Source organism: Coloeus monedula, assembly GCF_965178545.1.
Source record: "Coloeus monedula genome assembly, chromosome: 18".
NCBI lineage: Eukaryota > Metazoa > Chordata > Aves > Passeriformes > Corvidae > Coloeus > Coloeus monedula.
In genome coordinates this window covers 7,868,680-7,887,494 of record NC_138798.1, presented here as the reverse complement: position 1 = coordinate 7,887,494, position 18,815 = coordinate 7,868,680, and the positions used below count along the sequence as shown (strand labels likewise).

The 18,815-nt window shown below is 40.8% G+C and overlaps 1 protein-coding gene across 1 annotated transcript in view; it reads right to left on the bottom strand.

Annotated features, from left to right (window-relative positions):
- ARVCF (ARVCF delta catenin family member) overlaps positions 1–18,815 on the bottom strand; it is a 142,179-nt gene that overhangs the window by 75,407 nt on the left and 47,957 nt on the right. Inside the window, exons 2-3 of the mRNA XM_082293666.1 lie at positions 15,261–15,419; positions 6,018–6,625 (exon numbers count right to left, since the gene is read on the bottom strand). Coding sequence (XP_082149792.1) covers positions 6,018–6,625; positions 15,261–15,419 — 767 coding nt within the window. The remainder of the gene's footprint in view (positions 1–6,017; positions 6,626–15,260; positions 15,420–18,815) is intronic.

The following is an 18,815-nucleotide window of genomic DNA, read 5'->3' as shown; positions in this document are numbered from 1 at the left end:
TCAGAAGGCAGGAAGAAAATGGAGCTTGCTGTCATCCCAAAGGGACTGCTAATTAAACTGGGCTCTGGGGAGAAGAGCAACCAGAGGTGGAGACTGAACTTAGTCTTGTACAATTAACGCTTTTAATGTTAAAAGCGCCTCTCCTGACTTTACGTTGCTTTAATTGCTGTTCTAAACCATAAACTGAATGAAAGGATAAAAATGGGCAAGTATCCAAAACTCAGAATGAATCTGAAGAAACCCTTTTATTGATGCAATTATTTGTGTATGTATAATTCAGCAGTTGCTCTACACAGTCATTTACACTGTCTGGACAGCCGTATTTTCTGTTACAGAACAAAGCTGTTTCCATCACTCCAAGCAGAAAGCAACAACATTGGAACGATTTTGTGAATGCAGACAGGGCAGAAGGAGGAACAAAACCCCTTAGCTACTCCTCAAAATTCTGTTTTTACAAATGCAAATTTGTGATAACCAGCATTAAAAAACTACAACAAAATCTCCTTTCTCAAACTCATCCTCACGTTAAAATCTTTTTCACTGCATAAAAGCAGCAGAAGATTAATTTTAATAATTGCACAGCTGTTGCTTGCTTGACTTGGTAACTTGCAATTCGGCACATCCCAGTCCTGCGAGCTGCCCACAAGATAACTGCGCACCACCTCAATTACAGCTGCACAATTAAGTTTCTCTTTCCTCCTCATCCGCCCAAGTACACAAAGGTAATTACTGTCTTGGTACGCAGTTTGTTTGCTTTAATTCCACAAAGCCTTCCAAACAGAACCACACAGATGGGCCTATCTTCACCATGCTGTATCCTCTTCCCTTTGCCACACAAAGCTCCTTGGTTTCATTACATTTGTCAAAAGAAAACTTGAGAGTTAGGACTTTAAATTGCAACACTGTCATGACAAAAGAGAGAGCACCACGTAAGTCTTGTACCATCAACACTATTTTTTTTTTTAAATTGTCAATCACTACTTATTAAATATGAGTGAAAATACCTGAAGTCAAGAATCAATCATTAAAAAAGAAAAATGAAATAAGATCACAACTCTGCTTTAAAACAAGACAGCACCTGTGAATTGTCTGGAGGGAAAAGGATGAAAACAAAACCCCACAACTGCTGGAATAAGCCCACACAGGTCAGTTCCACAATACCTCTGAGGAAGAAACAATATCAAGAGCCACTTTTAATGCACCAGTGACATAGCTCAATAAGTGTACCTGGCAGCAAAAAAAACCACCTGAACGCTTGACCCTTGAAGACCCCAAATTATTGTGTAGAAACTCCGAGATCCTGTATGAACCTAAGAACTGTACAAGAAAGCTCAGCTGAGGGAAGTATCACACCACTTCAGATTCACATGACTAAATACAGTGACCAAGGCTAGGGAAGGTTAAAAAAAAAACAACAGGGGAAGCGGTTTACCAAAACAGGTCATCTACAAAGGAGCAGAACAACTGCTCAGGCAGAGCAAGGCAGAAGTGCCACAAACCCCATCGCCTCTCCTTTAACAGAGGGCGGGAAGACCAGACCGGCAGAGTGAGGAAGTCAAAAGCAAGTGTCTGTCAGGGCATTAAATACACCCTTTAAATACACCCATTAAATCACCAACATATTTACACACAGGGAGAGTGAAGAAATCCTCTTTCTGAATCAGACTGGTGTGGACCAAATGTGATTTTTCACTTCCGCATCATTGGAGCAGCTACGCTGGGAAGGAAACACCACTCGATACAGAACAGGACTAACAAGAGCTTCAGCAGATACTGCTCTCAGGAGGCCAAGAGCTCTTTACTCACAGGACTGAAGAGATCTGGTGCTATGCCAGAGTCGCTGACTGCAAGCATCTTGCCTTCCGTCTGTTTGTAGCAAGGCAGCCAGGTTTTTAGGATGCCATGGGTCTCACTAATCACCTGTCTCAGGGAATTGATCAAAACACATTCTAGCATAGATAAAAACTGGGAGAGAGCTCGTGGATTTATCATCTTCCTTATGGCTTCAACACAGGCACATCTGAGTAAACAGGTGAAGGATTTAAACATTTAATCCTCAACAACTTCTACAAGTGCTACATTCATTACAGTTTGCAGCTGGTGTCTGCTTTGGATAAAAGACCAGAAAGGCTTGGGATTTCAGTAGGAAACTTCGTGCCAAACATTGAAGAGGAGATGTAAAACTTTGCAGACTGAGATTCTACTTTTGCCAGGCTCTGTTCCCTGATAGGATACACAAGGGGATTCAAAACTGGAGTGAATCCTTTGCTGAGACAAGTCTGAGTTAGGAGCAACATGGTTAAAACACCGAAATCCCCTAACCGGAAACATCTAAGAACTGCCAGTGGATGAGCTGACTCGGGTTGCCTTGCCTCCTGCCACATCACCTTCTGCTATGAGAATATTATCAAACTGAGAGCGAATCCACAGTAAGGAAGAGACTCAGGAAAAAACCAAATATTTTTCAAAATGACCACTTTGCCTGCCCAAGCACGTTCATAAACTCCTGCCCCAAACTAGACAACATCCCAATGTTGCCCATATACACTTGGAACGAGTGCACCTAGGCCACAAGTGCTGACTGAAAGTTTATCTGTAATTACAAGCCTTTATGTTCTGAACTGAAAAAAAGGACCAGAAGAAGGAGGAGACATGGCCAGTGCTACCAGTACTCTCACTGTCTATACACAACAGAAGCAAGACAGACCTACTGATTAAGTTATTTAATCTAGAATCTGGCTCATTTCCTGGTAATAATAATTTGGACTGTGAAGTGACCACCAAATACAGTCTCAGGGTCTTAAATCAGGCTTCTGCTATAAACAATTTAACAACAGAAAACTGTTTTGTTGTCGATTTAGTCAACATTAAAAATTTATACCCTGTGTAGTCTGGAATAGTAACACTGGCAATAGCTGCTCCAGAGCTCATAGGGAAAAAAGATGTCCCATGAATGCTCCTACAAGTGCAAATTGCAGTGATCCACTCTGGGAAGAAATCACCACTGAGGCAAGAAAAAGCTGAGCAGAAGTTATTTACATAAGTAAGATGAATTATGACTTGCCATTTTTTTCCAGCTTGTGTTAATTTCAATTTAATGATTAAGAAATATTCAAATAGGAGTAGGGATGTTTTTTGTGAATCAAAGTGTTCAGTACTTCCTGCTCCTCTTTCAAATAGGACTGTATATAAAACATCCAGGACATGGTAAGATTAGATGTTTTTAAAAACTACAATAAAACACCTAGTATAATAAAGGCAACCCACCAAATAAAAAAAAAAAGGGCATAAACTCAATTAAAGATGTGTAAATACCTTCACAAGTAAACTTGAGTAACATTAAATCAATACTGTACACCCCAAATGCTTTCTCTAACCCCAATTCATTATGCAACCTGACTTACACCAAACCAGAGCAAATGCTGAGGCAAAGAACAAGAAGTGCCAGGTACTCTTGCAGAAAGTAATGTATCTTACATGAGAGACTCAGTATAAAGGAAAATTAGAAAACCCAGCCACGAGCAATGACAAGCCAACAGACGGAATATTTGCCTTTCTGCATTTATCTGGATTTGGAGATGTTTGTGTGGAGGCACATTTTTCCCCAATTTAAAATTAAATATACGTAGCTTAAAATGAGGCTGGTGAATGACAGAAGAAAAGCACAATAGGTATTTATCTCTGCGATCAAACAGAGCAGACAAGGGCTGAAAAGAACAATCTGTACTTGTAATCCCCTTGCCTAGGACCCCCTCCAGACACAGCTGGGCTGCCTCCTTATCACACAGGGAGTCAGACTCACTAGCACAGATTCAGATGAGAAACCTCCACTCAAGCCCTCTCAGAACAGGAACTGACAGTAAGGACTCTTATTTTACCTGTAAACTACTAACTAACGAAGTAGCATCTTCTGGGAAGAACATGAGAGAATAACTCAGTGAGTCAGTCAGTGGAGGAATTCTGTCCAGGATCCAAGGAGAGGCCCAAGCTGGAAGTTGGTGCAATGCAGAACAGTGCCCAACAGAGTTGTTAAACCTGCTCTACACATACAAACTTTTTGAAATCAAAAGTGACATAAATTCATCACATTCATTTAATCATTTTCACAGGAATAACTTATTTTAAAAAAACTAGAGAGGAGTAATAAATTAGTAATTACCCTCATCTACTACAAAGCACTACTTGTAGCGCTTATTTTCTTGCAAATCAGTAGCATATCTGAAATGCAGGTTTATTGAATTGTTCAAGTATTTCTTTGAAATGTCAAAAAGTAACTGCTTATGAATAGGCCCTCATACAATCTTCTTATGTTCTCAAAAGCTAAAGTTTGCTGCCACAGTCAGGCTAATTATTTGTCAAAGACTCTTGATCACATTAAATATGGAAAAAACCTCACAACAAAAGAAACGTAAATGAAAAATTATGAATTGGTCCTATCCAAACTGCAAGAACAATAAATCAAAGGGATGTTTAATAAAACCACCAAATTTTAAAATGCAAATGAGTAGGTTCTAAGAATACATTTAATTATTCATTTTGCATACAGTTAGAAAAATGTTAATAAAAAATTAAAAGCACTGATGTCTGACTTCTTTTAGCAAGAACTGTAAACTTGCTTAGTTGCAGGGGAGCACTAATCCAAGTTTGATAGATTGATCAGGATTCTGGCACCCACTAGGTGCAGGTATTTCCTTCAGCCCCACAAAACACGGACGTGGTTCCACTGCTGGGTAAGCCTGCAAAATGAAAGATGGCACAAGGGACTTAAAGGGTGTTCTGGGAGATACGTGTTGACATCTTTTCACTGGGTTTTTGTCTTGTTTGTTTTTTCCTCTCAAGTACAGATGACAATTTGGAAGTGTTTGATTCTGTCTAGCTTTAAAATGAACTTCCAAAAAATGGGAAGGAAAAGAGAGTATGAAAGCATGAATAACATAACGTCTCCAAGTAGGAGGACTCCAGGAGAACAAAAAAGCCAACACAAATCCCACCAACTGCTGCTGATGCAGCAAAGCCTTAGGTCAGAAATGTTAAGTCTAAAGACTGTCTATACACACAGAGGCAGGTGGATCCAGACTCTTTACAGCTCTGGAAACTATTCTAAATTAAAAGGAAAAGAATGAGAACTAAATCCATATCAAAACACGAATCATGAGGATATGACTTCAAGCAGGCACATGTAAAATTTGTACACCCCTCAGAAAACAAAGTATTACAAGTTTTTCAGGTCTGTACAAGATGACTTTCAGCTGAGTAACAGGACTCTTTTCCCAAGCCTGTGAGTTGTTGGGTTTTCTTCTCAAATGCAAGAGCAAACAACTGTAAACACAGCATAAACAACTAATACCAAAAAAACATGGCATAAAATAGAACATTCCTCAGAAACTGGGCTGAACCAGAAGTAAGCTGTAACTGGTCACTTTAAATGCAACACAGATCTCTTTTCTCCCCTTCTATAGGCGCAGGACAAAAATAATGAGGTTCAGTACAACCTGGCCAGACAGCTGAGGGTGTGTGGTTAGCACAGGATCACGGCTGAGGCTGTCACACACCTCACAAGACAGCTTGGCACCCGTTCACCACCAGGGATCAGCTTATCTGCAACCTCAACCAGCTGTTGAGAACTTTTGTTTGGCAGATGTGCACACAACCAGACCTGTCAGGAGTCTCAAAGATCACAAATCCCTCTTTTCACCTTGCTAGTGTGGGATGGCTCTGGGACAACACAATGCATTCACAAGACTTTTTCAGGAAGAGGGAAAAAAAGTAACAGCCTTCTTCTAAAAGGTCATCTTTCTTTCTAAATTCAACGCACACTAAGCAGCCCAGAATCACTGAAAGGGTCCCTGTGCCCTACCCTCACTCTCTTCTGTACTTCATGTGTGTTTTGCAGTCATTTATGGGCTGTTCTTCTGTCAAGTAATTCCAGAATTTACCAGATCACAGAGTTTGAATGTACATGATCAAATAAGCAAAACAGCTGCACAACAGCACTGTGAAAAACAAGTGAGTGTTACCTTCCTTTGTGAGGTCTTCCTCTCTCTGGCACACCTGCAGACGTCCTCCTGTTCACAGTGGAGTAATCCGGATCCAGTTCATATCCTTCATCATCTACTCCAAGGCTGCGGTTGTCATCTTCCAGTCCATAGGGCTCCGGCTGGAAGCGCTCAGGCTGAGAGCGGTTCAAATCAACGCTGCTGCCCACCGGCACCTGAGGCTGGGCAACAGGGCCGTAGTTCTCCCTCCGGCTGGGCAGGGTGAAGCTGCCATCGTCGGGCCGGTAGGTGCCCCCTGGCACATAGGCGTAGCGGGGCCGGTAGCTGACACCCCGGGACAAGCTGCCGTAGCTGTCCGAGAGGTCTCCGTAGCCGTCGTGGCCGATGTAGGGGCGGTACTGGCCCTCGTGGCTCTCGGGGTACGAATCGTTGTAGCTGTTGTAGGAGCGGGTTAGGGTGGACGAGGCCTGGGGGGTGATGAAGCGCTCCCCGTTCTTCAGGTACCTCCTGTCGATGGAGTCTGTGTAGCTGCCCATGGGCGACGAGCCGTCCATGGCGGGCAGCCCGTCCGGCCCCAGCGGCACCTGCCGCACTGTCCTCGTGGTCACTGTCTTGACCATCTTGGTTACCTGGGAGGAAGCAGCGAGTAAATGTGTTAATGTTCTCCTTGCTGCACAATGTGGTGAGACACACAGGGAGGTGGAAGAGTAAAACAGGGAGAGAGCAGCCCAAAGCAAACTACTGTGACGTGCCCATAACACTGGTGTAGCAATCAGCTCACCTATTAGCTTTCGGAATGAAAGGTGGAAAAATACTTCAAGAAAAGCACTCTGGGCTCTTACGACCAAATCAAAACCACTGCAGCCAGGTGACAGCACATGGAAGCAGTACAAAGTCATTAAACCAGTTCCAATTTCCCTAAAATGTTTTCCAGGAGGCATCTGTCCTAGAGAAGACTTTACTATGTTGAGGAGCCACAGCCTGTCCTCCCACAGCTATAGCCTAAATACCACATCACATTCCACAGTTTTATAGAAATAGGGTTATGTGCTTCTGCCTGATCTGGATCAAGTTTGCACCACTGTGTAATGTGATGGAGCTCAAATTTGGCAGTAATAGTTAAGAAACCACTACCTCAAACAGAAGTTTTGGGCTTCAAGATCCTGGACAATATACCTGCTTTCTCTTTTATGATATTCTTACATCCAGCAACCACCACACAAGCCCAGTAAGTAGCTGTTGTCACTGTTTTGGTGACTAACAAATTTGGAATAATGAACACTAGCACCACAATGATTTGGCAATTGCAGCTACCTAAACATACTAGGAAAGCTTGTTTAAAACAGTAAAGAAAAATCTGTACACAAACACATCATTATCTTTATTTCCATAAATCACATTTCATTTCAAAACAGAATTCACAAGAACCAGAAATAGTAAATGTCCAGAGGGTTCTTGTGCTCAGGGTTTCTTGCTGAAGGGTAAGAACAAAGACTTCTTAAAACTTCACAAGAACCATCCGCCTTTGTGGGAAAGGTCTGGTAATCTGTGTAAGACAGTGCTGGACAAAATCCACTACATTTACAAGCTAGCAAAGGGCCTTCTGTGTGGGTTGGCATCTGGGCTCCATCAGCTTCTGTACTGTCTTCCAGAGTGACCAGCAAAAGCTCTTTTGGGAAGAATAAAAAGTCCAGCAGATGCCAGTCTATCCTTTGTAGCCCTAACCTTAATAAAATTACTTTAACCTATAAAAAGTTACCCTATCCCTAGTAAGTGCTGACTCTTCAGCCCAACCAAGCAACAAAACAGCACATCCACAAAGATGAGGGGGAGAATCAACCCACCTGACAGCATTACACGCACCAGGGGAAGAACAAAAGATGAAATTGGTAAAAGGTATTTGGCGTTTCTAAGGTATTACAGACATAAACAAGCATCAACAAATGACACTTCTCTTCATCTGGTCTCAGAATGAAATCTACATTCAAGGGAAATGTTAAACAAAACATATATCCCTAGACTGCTCAGTGGCTCCGAAGTCCAAGTAATTATTTTGACCTATAGCCACCAATTTAAACTTTTAGCTTGCCAACAGATTAGCCAAGCTGCTACAAAACAATTAGAGTACATCTCTTGAAGTGGCTCCAGACATGTCTTCTAGCCAGATGTTTTCACACAGAAACCCCAAACAGAAAAAAGATTCACCCAAACAGCATTTCTTTTCCTAGACACATCTGTGAGCAAATGACACTTCAACATAATGAAGTAATGAAATCCTGCAAGACTGAAAGAAGCACAAATGCCTCTCCACCAGCAGTGTAATAAGAGCAACACGCTGAATACAGCATAGCCAGGTACCAGTATCATGACCTTGGTATCTAATATGAGCCTGAGCTGAAAGGATTTTCCTCTTCAATACAAAGGGATTTCTTCAGCAAGTAAACATCAGGAAAGATGCCATCCTCCATGCCTCTGAATCTTTTCTCCCTTTTTCAAAGCACACATTTTAACTGGAGGAAAAGAAACTAGAAACTCAGCATTTATTTCATGACATACAATCCAACAGGGGTTTTTTGCTTGTTACCTGTGCACAGAACTTCTCCTTTCTGCTCAGTTGTCAGCATGACCACTGTCACAGCATTTATAAACTCAGCAGGGAGAGGAGAAAAAGAGCTGGCGGAGTTTACAGTAGCTCTTTGTGAAGTGGATACACACAAAGCAACACAGCTCAGTGTTCTCCTGCTGCAGTCTGAAACAATACTTTTATTCAAAGTGGCATATTCATAACTGATCTTCTAAGAGTAGGAAAAGCCACATTTCTCAGGCCTGAAATATGCGAGTCTTGCAATGCCATGACAAAACTGGATGCAAAGTGCCAGGCCTTTCTGTTCTTGAATTTGGGAACCAGTAATGGGAATAACAGGAATTAAGGTAGGACGACAGCAATTTGATGAATCAGAAATGGATACTTTTGCTCGGAAGGGAACAAGAAGGAGCTTTCTAAATGCCAAGAAATGCCCTTGCGTAACCTCACAAAAGCTCTTTCTTTCAGCACTATACAACAAATCTAAGTCCAAGCACTGCTTTTCAGACGGGAGCTCCCATGCTTGCAGTTTGTCACGTGCCATTCTTCCTAAAGCTCTTAAGAGTAAACAATAGGAAGTACCTAATACACCTCATCTGGCTGCAGAAAAGCACCAAAGAAGGAATAAGCTTTGACCTGCAGGATCAGGTCCATCTTCATCAAAGACTTTGCTTCATGTTATTGGCAAACAGAAACATTACAGCCAGGACAACTGTCTCCAACAGTTGCTACATATACACAAAAGCCACAAAGCAAAATTTCAGATCGCTGAAAATCAACTCCTAGACAATGTGTGACCTGCTAGTTACACTCAGTGAGTTTTTCACCACGCTCTGGCAATTCTACAGAGTATTTACAGAGATTTGGGTTTTTAAATTACCAACACAGAATGCAAGCGATTCATTTGCAATTTATACCTTATTTGCCTTACTTTCCTGTCTTTTAGACTAGCTCAGACAGGCTTTCCATGGCTGTGGCTCATCAAAAAGCCACATTCAGTGTCAGGCAGCACATGTAAGAACAAGTTTACAACATTAGCACCGGCTCACCTCTTATTATTTTCTGAATGCTGCACCCAACAGCAAATGCAAAGTATCAGGACAATCAAAACCCCCTTGTCAGACACATAAAAAGGAACATTTCACTCAAGCACTGAAGTATGCATTTCTCACAGCATAAAAGCCTTCAGTAATGTTAAAGGTGTTATACTGGGGCAATCAGTCATTTTATATTTTGAGAGAGAGGGAGTATTTGCACTCATGCCTCATTTGCCAGGCATAGGCATCGAGATAGAAGATTTATCATGTGACAAATAGATTTTGCTGCTGACGGGACAATAAGGGGAAGCTTTTTGGAAGCAATTAACCAGCACACAGATGAAGGTCCATTTAATGTAAGGTTTCCAAGCAAAAGAAGAAACCCAACCAACAAATCAAACACCTTTATTTCAGGAAATCCTGCTCAAGGGAATGTTTCATTTTTATTTCTTTAAAGAACACAGGCAATCTTGAGCAGCTGACAGCATAGTAATCTTCTCTGCCAACATTTTTGTGGTTTCCTTAATACTGATGCATTAGCCAAAGACAATGAAGCTATTCCAAATGGGAGTCCCAGCAGACTGCCTCATCTGAGAGACACCTGATCCTACAGATGCACCCGATCTTAAAAAAGACTTATTAGCATCAATTCCTCACTACAGATATGATCTAATGAAAAATTTAGAGTTACAAGTTACTTTGAGTGTAATTTGACTTCCTCTGTTTACTTTCCATCCCTAAAGAAAACCTGTGTAAAAAGGTTTTTTCAGCCCAATGAAATCAAAGATGCTCACTTGTTTCAATCCCCCAGTCTTGGAGTACCAGAGGAAAGCTTCAGAGCACTTCCCTATGAAGAGGCTGGCTGAGTATGCTTGCAACGTATTTATAACTCTTTAATCCCTGTACAAATACTAAGATTTCAGCTACAGTATAAAAAAACCACAATACACCTCTCTGCAGCCAAAATTCTATGATACTTCAAGTCAGTGTTTTCACTGCTGCTCTCCACACCCCAAAATCTAAGTATACTTCCGGTTTACAGACCTTACCATTGTTCACCCCCCCCCCCCCCAATAACAATTATTCTAGTAAGTAATTCCCTTACAGACCCCATGATAATGGTTTCACTAATACTGTTTCTGGAAATACATCTGCCAATGGAACATAAAGGAAATATTCACACATTTGAAGCAGCTTCTGTATTTTTCTGTCCCTCATCCTCCTATTTATCTAGAAGGATGGGAGAACAAACATGAAACTACCCAACAACTGGATTTACTGGATGCGTGTGCATATGGTATAAGTAGGTGCCTCACAGGGCTCAATCACAGAAGAGTGAAGACAGTTCCAAGATTTCTGTGGAACTGGGCTGTCATGGTCAAATGCAGTCAACTTAACCAGTACCTATAATTTTGTCTTCCATTTTGTTTTTGAGGTTGGTTTTGGTTGGCCTTTAATTTTTTTTTTTTTAATAAATTAAGTTCATTGTGAAAGGTGACAGGGCTAACAATTTTGTTGAAGCTGTCATAAACCAAGAATCAGATGAGAAGGAACACAGGAGGGTTTAAGCATCCTGACATTTCTGTGAGCTTATTTTTGAACTACAGACAGGTTGAAGCTATTACCTTTCTATTAAATGCTGTGGAAGAACTCACCCTGTAGGTTTTCAAAACAACAGCTGAAATTTCTCCCCTTCAATTTTAAGCCTAGTATTTCACATCTTGAAAGGGCCCTCAACTCCAGCTGAAATCCATTCCTGCTATATTACCTTTGAATTTCCTGCAAAGTTTCGAAGAACTGCCTCTTGGGGTACCTAGCACCAGCACAACCCAGGGTTTTGGTCACAAGCACTTGCTCATCACGGGTGTTAGGAAATGGGAACAGCAGTTAATCACTGCTGGGAAAGATCTGGACTTGCTGAGTACTGGAAAGCTCAAGGAAAATGGATGGACTACAAATTAAACAACTTTGTATACAGATTGATTTCACAGTATGGTATGATAGAATATCAATTTCAATGAGCACCAGTGACCTAAATCTGTCCAATCTTTTGGCATTTCCAAGATAAAAATAAAAGGTGCCTGAAAAAAGAAAAAAAGCTAACATTTACACAAGCACACACACATCTAACTTGCTTTACTGAGTTCTCTTGAGCCACTTACAACAGGCTTCCTTTAACACCTGACAGTGCTCCAGCGAGCAGCAAGAAGTGGAAGTCTCTCCCCAAGGTGACTTTCACTGTTTTAGCTTGATAGGTATTTGGCTTCCAGAGATATTATAAAGTTGAAATGAAGTGTTATCTGCTACATCTTTTGTGCAATTAATGTTATGTAGGGACTCAGTACAACACTAAAAGAATAACAGGTAGGGGAAAATTACTCAGAGATATCTCATTTTGAAAAGGCAGATGTTCGCTATTTAAAATATGTCAAATATTAAATTCTATTACGCCTTCTTCCTGCTTCACTGCTACAGGCATTTTCAAAGATGAGGGGAAAAGCAAAGCAAAACTGTCAATGCATCTAGATTAAGGTTGTTTACTTAATACACTATTGAAAAGAATAACCTCTATAAATTACGGGTTTGAAACAACAGGGAAGGGCATAGAGAATAAAGGAACAGCAACATCCACGAGCATTCATGCTTACAGCCTTTGCTGTGCTGCATTTCAAGAGGAAGAATTTCAGAGGCATTGCTCTCCAGCAAGCTAGAAATTCACACAATTTAGCAAAAATAAGTGACAATTTCCTTTTAAGAATCCAAAAATGGCATTAGGTTGACTACTCCCCACATAAGCTATCCACCAAAGAAAGAATACATTTGGAAAACGTCTCTGGTCTCTCTGGCTCTTAAAAAGACATGAGTTGTGTTATTTACTCTGTCAGAGGAAGTATCTTGTGCTGCCACTTTCTTTGCAAGACAGATATGCTGGAGATTGTGACTGACACTGTCCAGTAGAGCCTTTTAGTTACAGACAGAACAAAACCAGGTTCTAAACCCTTCCTTAAAGGAGCCTGGAGCAAGCACAGCAATGTAGAGCATGAAAGGCTATTGCTCAGAGTAAAAAGAAAAGCTGAGCACAAACCTACCTCCCCTGAGCACAGTGTGACCATCTCAACTTTACACACTGGATATTACTCAAAAGAGACTAAAGGATTCCCACCATAGGAAATGCTGCTCCTTTACAAGGACAAGCACCACCTGCACACTGAATGCACAGCCAGATTCACGTGGGGGTTTTGGTTTGGGGGTTTTTGTTGGGGGGGGCTGTTATTTGTATTTTTAATTTCTTTAAGTCTGTGAGGGAACAGGCAGAGACACAAAACTGGTTTTGGGCTCAACACCTCCTACTCCTGCAAGTGGATGCTCAGCCACGATGCGTTTGCATCTCCCATGCCAGGGAGATTTCTTCACCACCCTCCTCTGAGCAGCAAACACAGAATTCTGCCACTGCACAGCGGTACCAGAAAACTTAATTTTCTCTCTAGGGCTCTCACATATAATAGCATGAACTAAGAAAGCACTATGATGATACCTATTAGAAATAATAGTGTCAATGACAATTAACTCCAGGGCAATTAACTGATGCTACTAAATCCCGGTGACACAGTTTTCATTTTCACAATCCCTACCAAAACAAAATGCAAGTCAAAGACCAAAGTGATGTGAAAAAATTGTAAAATCTGACCTTGGATTAGTATCTAAGAGCTGTTAAATCTATGCCATTTTATCACAGCAAGGAGAAGTCAAAACAAAACCATTTCAGAGGCAACAACCCCAGCAAAGTCTCAGCACCTTTTCTGACAGTCATGGCTAAGCCAGGCTGTGTTTTGACATTTCAGAATCACTTCTCTCAACAACTGGGTTTTTAATATTTTTTTGTTGGTCTTTTTAGCAATGAATTACTAGGAAACAGCTATGGATAGCACGTAAGCTGAAGTCAGTGGCATTATTTGAAACAACACAAATGGAGAGTAAGACAGCTATGCATCCTACCCCCATTCTGGACACACTTCAGTGCCTGCAATGACCTACAGTAACAGAAGAAAGCCTTGCTCTTTGAAACGGAACAGTAGCTCCAGGGTTGCTGTTTTTTCAATTTTCCTTTCCCATATGCAGCCACAATGCCTGTTTTGAAGCTGCCACTGTCCTTTTCTGTGGGAAGATGGAAAAACAGGAGGTTCCTGATACAGAGGAGAAAAATCACACCTCTGAGGCCCTGACAAACACTCAGCTTTTATCAGAGGCACGACTATTTCAGACAAATTACTTCACTCCATGTGGTCCTGTTATCTAGGGACCACTGCATGGCCTCACCTCTATTTTTACAGTCATAGCTACAATCTTATGCCTTTGCATAGCTGCACTTACAGCCTCCTAAAACTATGCACTACTATTAGTACATATAAAAAGGTGTCCATCCCCACTGTAATTTTATCACTTCCTTCCTGCAAATAACAGTTGTTGTTGCTGTCAGTAGAAAGAAAACAGAATTTCTTTCCTGTAAGTCACAAACTAAATACATTAGATTATTTGAAGAGCTAATAAAATGTGGGGGATTTTTGTTAAACTCTTTTATTTTTATTTAAAGACCTTCATCTCCCTCCAACAATGAGAAAATAGGCCAGCTACATTTACCTTCTAACTAACTGCAACAAATATTAAACCAGATACTCAGTTTATTATAATGTGTACAGGCCCACTGACCTCAGGAAATCAACATTGATTTACTTCAACCTGAGGATCTGATGTCCTGAATAGATATCTTAGAGGACTGCAATTCTGGAACATCAGTGAAAATAAACACTGATTTACACAGTGACCTCTGTTCAACTCCTTTTAACACAGAAAGCGTTTTTTTTTCTTTTTAGAAATTTTTAAAAAGGGAATCACCCTTAATCTTTGTAACTTTCCAGTGGTGCTGAAAGCATGCAAAGCAGCCATGGACACACAACACCTGCTCAACAGAGACTGCAAAATTACCTTACACAAGGAATAAAAAGTTATCAGGAAAATTAGAACATTTGCAACACCTGTAATCCAGCCAAACCTGAGGTACAAGTCACTTGAGAGCACACCCAGCTTTCCCCATTCATTAGGAGTAAGATGCCATTCACAAGATTGTTGCAGATTTTAAATGCTATGGTGTTATTTACATAGGCTGTTTCTTGTTCTAAAGGACAAGTGCATACTGACATAATGTTATTGCAGACTGTCACTAATTTAAGACATATTTCCAAGCATATTTTCCTCAGCCAAGCCCTACCAACTCATCAATTTTCGTATCACTGTATGTGTTTGCAGGGCAATGCTGTGAACTGCTTCAGCAGAATGAAGTTAACGTTACGAGAATAAGCAGCCTGAGAAAGGGTTCTAGTGTTTTTGTTTGGTTAACCTGGCTAATTTCCACTGCTTAGTTTATGGATCCATGAACAGCTGTATCAGCACAGCTGATAGGGAGCAATCTAGACATAGACATGAAACTGAAAAAACCCTGAACTCAGCTCTGCTGGCAAACACAATGTTCAAAATCACTGAGGATCACAACAGCATGATTGTCATCACTCAGGCTACTCCCTGCTATTTCTATTCCATGATTAGATAGCACTTTGCCATTTTCCTCAGTGGTTATTAACCTCTCACCTTGGTTTCAGTTCTCCTTGTGGTTCCATCTTCAGAAGTGACAATAGACACGTGGGAAGTGGGAGTGCCTGGGTCTTCCTCCACAGTAACTGTCTCTTCCACCATTTCTTGAGGCTCTTGCATCATTGCTATTGAAGTCTGGTTACTGGGGCTTTGTTCCTAAAGAAGCAAGTAAAAAAAATTTGAACTTTTAATTTCTGCCATCATGGTTTAACTGTTCTACTGATTTCAGCTTCATTGATTTAAAAAACACATTTTACCCTACAATTTGCAAGCAGAGATTCAGAGAAAGGAGTATTTCCTGTCTCAGACAAGCTTGCTGCAACTGTGCTGGAATGACTGGGCTCAGTGCAGCAAATAGAAATCATGTGAAGCATCTATCAAGTACTTTTTATTAATAGGCAACAGACTCACAGACTACTATCTTATATTTAAATCTGCTTTCAGCTTTCTTCTCAATGCCCAGCATAGGAGGAGTGGAATTTTTGTCTGCAAAACCATTCTTTTAGTTCTGCAGTGAACAGGCCCACTGGCTTTCAGAGCAGTTAATCTTACACACCATTGAAAGTTTCTTTTCATTTGATAAAGTACACTCAGCTGGAGACTAGAGAAGGCTATAAAACGTCAACACCTACAATTAAATAGACACCTTTCTCAAACTGTCCAAAGCAATGACAATTTGACAAAAAATGCATGGCTAGAGATTAATTCAGTGAAATGCTTCCCTTCTCACGTCTTCACTAAGTCCATAAGGTCTAACTGGCTACAAGCTTATTTAAAATTTTTAACAGATAGACAACATAATAGAAACTAAACAGAAAGATGGGAGATCAAAGGCGGGTTCTTGCAGGGATACTGCCCAAAGAGAATGCTCTGCCAGCACCAGCATCTGAACCTTCCTTTTTCTTATGCAATTGTGCGTTTCAGCACAGAAATCAGAGAAGCTCCCTTTGGTAGATGAATGTCTTTCAGAAGTTTCCCAGCAAGAGGCCAATAAAGAACCAGCTTATGCACTGAGAACTCAGCCTTTTGCCCAGCATTATGAATCCTCAGCCACGTAAAATGCAATGACAGACTGATCATTTCATTACGAGCCCTGAACGTATCTGGCTACACAGGCTTTAAAGCCAAAGCAGGGCTTCTGTTGGCTCACCTTGTCAAACAGACACTCAAAAAATATCCTTTATTAAGGACTATATACACACACATTTTTACATACATACTTAAGAAAAAAAAAAAAAAAAAAAAAAAAAAGAAGCACAAAAAAATCGAAGAAGAATGACATAGAGCCCAAAACTGCAAATTGAGCAAACTTTGCCTAAAGCAAACTCTCTGGACAAATCCACTCTATCTCTTCACATCACAGGAAAATAAGAAGGGTTGGGATGAAACTGTTGCAATAGAGCTGCTCAGCCTAATTACATAAAAGTTAAAACATTCTCCACCTGTGAACAGCTTCATCACCAGGGAACTACAACACTACATTTTGCATCATTTTATTTAGAAAAATTGCATTTCAACCCAACTATAGCCTTTGAATTTCCCCTTTTGCTGTGCCATGTTTTGTGCAGGCCTCCAGCGACCTTTTGCTGCTGAGGTCTCATTAAGGTCCACATTTAATTTTTGCATGATTTATAATTTCCCTTTGAACAAGCTGAGATGTCCCTGCTCAGTTTTCATTTATTTACAGCTGTATTCTGACCTTCTGGAACTCAGACTTCAGCAAGAAAGCCGCTCCCATTTTCAGGTAAGCACGAATATTAACCAAGACCATGACAATAAGGCTCTGGCAATCACCTCAAGTCAAAATGCAACATGGACAGCCTTCAAAGGTAAGGCACCAGAAGTGATACAAGCAGACACTACTTCCATTTCTATTGAAACCACAGAATAACTCAGGTTACAGAATCAATCAAGGAGAGTAAGGCTTCTGAAATCCTTAAGAAAATCACTCCTTCCAGTCTGCAGTACTCAAATCATTAATGGCAACTTATGATACATGCTGAATTCTTTATGGTAGAGTTCAGATGTCACATCATGTCTTCTGCGCATGGCTCCAGAAGGGGAACTTGCTCCTGCAATAAATACATTATTCTCTTCACATTTTTTCTTAAGAAACTGTGTTATAACTGCAACTCCCTTTCTCACACCCCACAGTAAAGCTTTCCTCCCAAGAGAATAATTTACACAATACTGCAATACAGTAGAGACTCAGAACTTCTATTCATCTTCACTCAAACCTTACCAAGAACAAAGAAACCACTTATATGTAGAGGGATTTTACACAACACCTTATCCCTGTAAACCTCACCATCGAATGCCAAAACTGCTCCAAGGTGGGACCTTCTCACTCCTCCCACACATGTACGTACACACACACAGCTCATCCACCACCTTCATTTCCAGATGCACTTGAGGTACTGGCATCTCTTAGTTCCCCTCTAGACTTTATAGAGGCAGCCTCTGTTACCTGGTAATAAACCTGAGGAGATGGAAGGTGGAAAGAACTATTTTGTTCTTTGAGCTTTTGCAATACTTTATTTAAAAAAGCGTAAAGTCTGCCTTTGTATTCAGACTGCCTGTGGGCAAAGGAAACCTTAAAAGCTGGGCACTTAAACATGAGCAAATTGCAAGCTAGAGCATATTGACTTTAAATGAGCATTGTGCTGGGTTTTATCCTCTAGCTGCTTCTAAAATGAAGATTCAGGCAGATATGGTACAGATCTGCATTCCTAGAAGAGAAAACTATTGTTAGCAAGAGACTGTCCTAAGCATCAGAAAGCCTAAAAGCTTGCAAAGTTCAAGGTAGATATCTCAACACAGACAGGCAACCAGACTGGCATCTACTGTGTCTTCTTTCTTACTATGGATCTACTGAGGAATGCAGTGAGCCAATGGGACAGCCTATCACCCAGCTTACCCCTGAATTACCTGAACCAGGTGGTTCTTTGATCTCCCAACCCAGTACTTTCTCTACATCGCTAGCTTGGAGCTGTCACAAGCTAACATTAACGTAGAAAAGATGCAAAGGTTTTGCTGTCTGTTTTTAGACTCCATCATTAAGGATTTTAGGTCATCACAAATTGCAGAAACTGGGACACATTACCCCTTTCAACTATTTGCTCAGTTTCGAAGCCAGTATTTAGAACTCTCTTTTTTTGCTAAATACACCTCAGCATCTCAGATTCCAAACATCTGGCAGGTAAGCCTAATTATCCAGAGTAAACCACAAGTTGCTGGATAGGGCTGGAACATGACACCCCTAATGAATAATGCTACCAGTAGTTAGTTCCCTGCCTGCTAGAAGGAGGTTAATTCCAGTTCAGAACAACACACACTCATTTACCTTACCGGGACCTTTCAAAGCAAAAGCAATGAGATTACAAAACACTACCAAATTATGAGAACAGATTCCAGTACCGTTATTGCATGTGGTGTCAGCAGTCATGACTCTTGTTTTTACTCTCGCTTTTTTGAGACCAAATGAATCCTATCCTGTTGATTTGTACTTGCATCTCCAGTGTGCTTTTAAAAAGCCATGCTATTTAAAACACA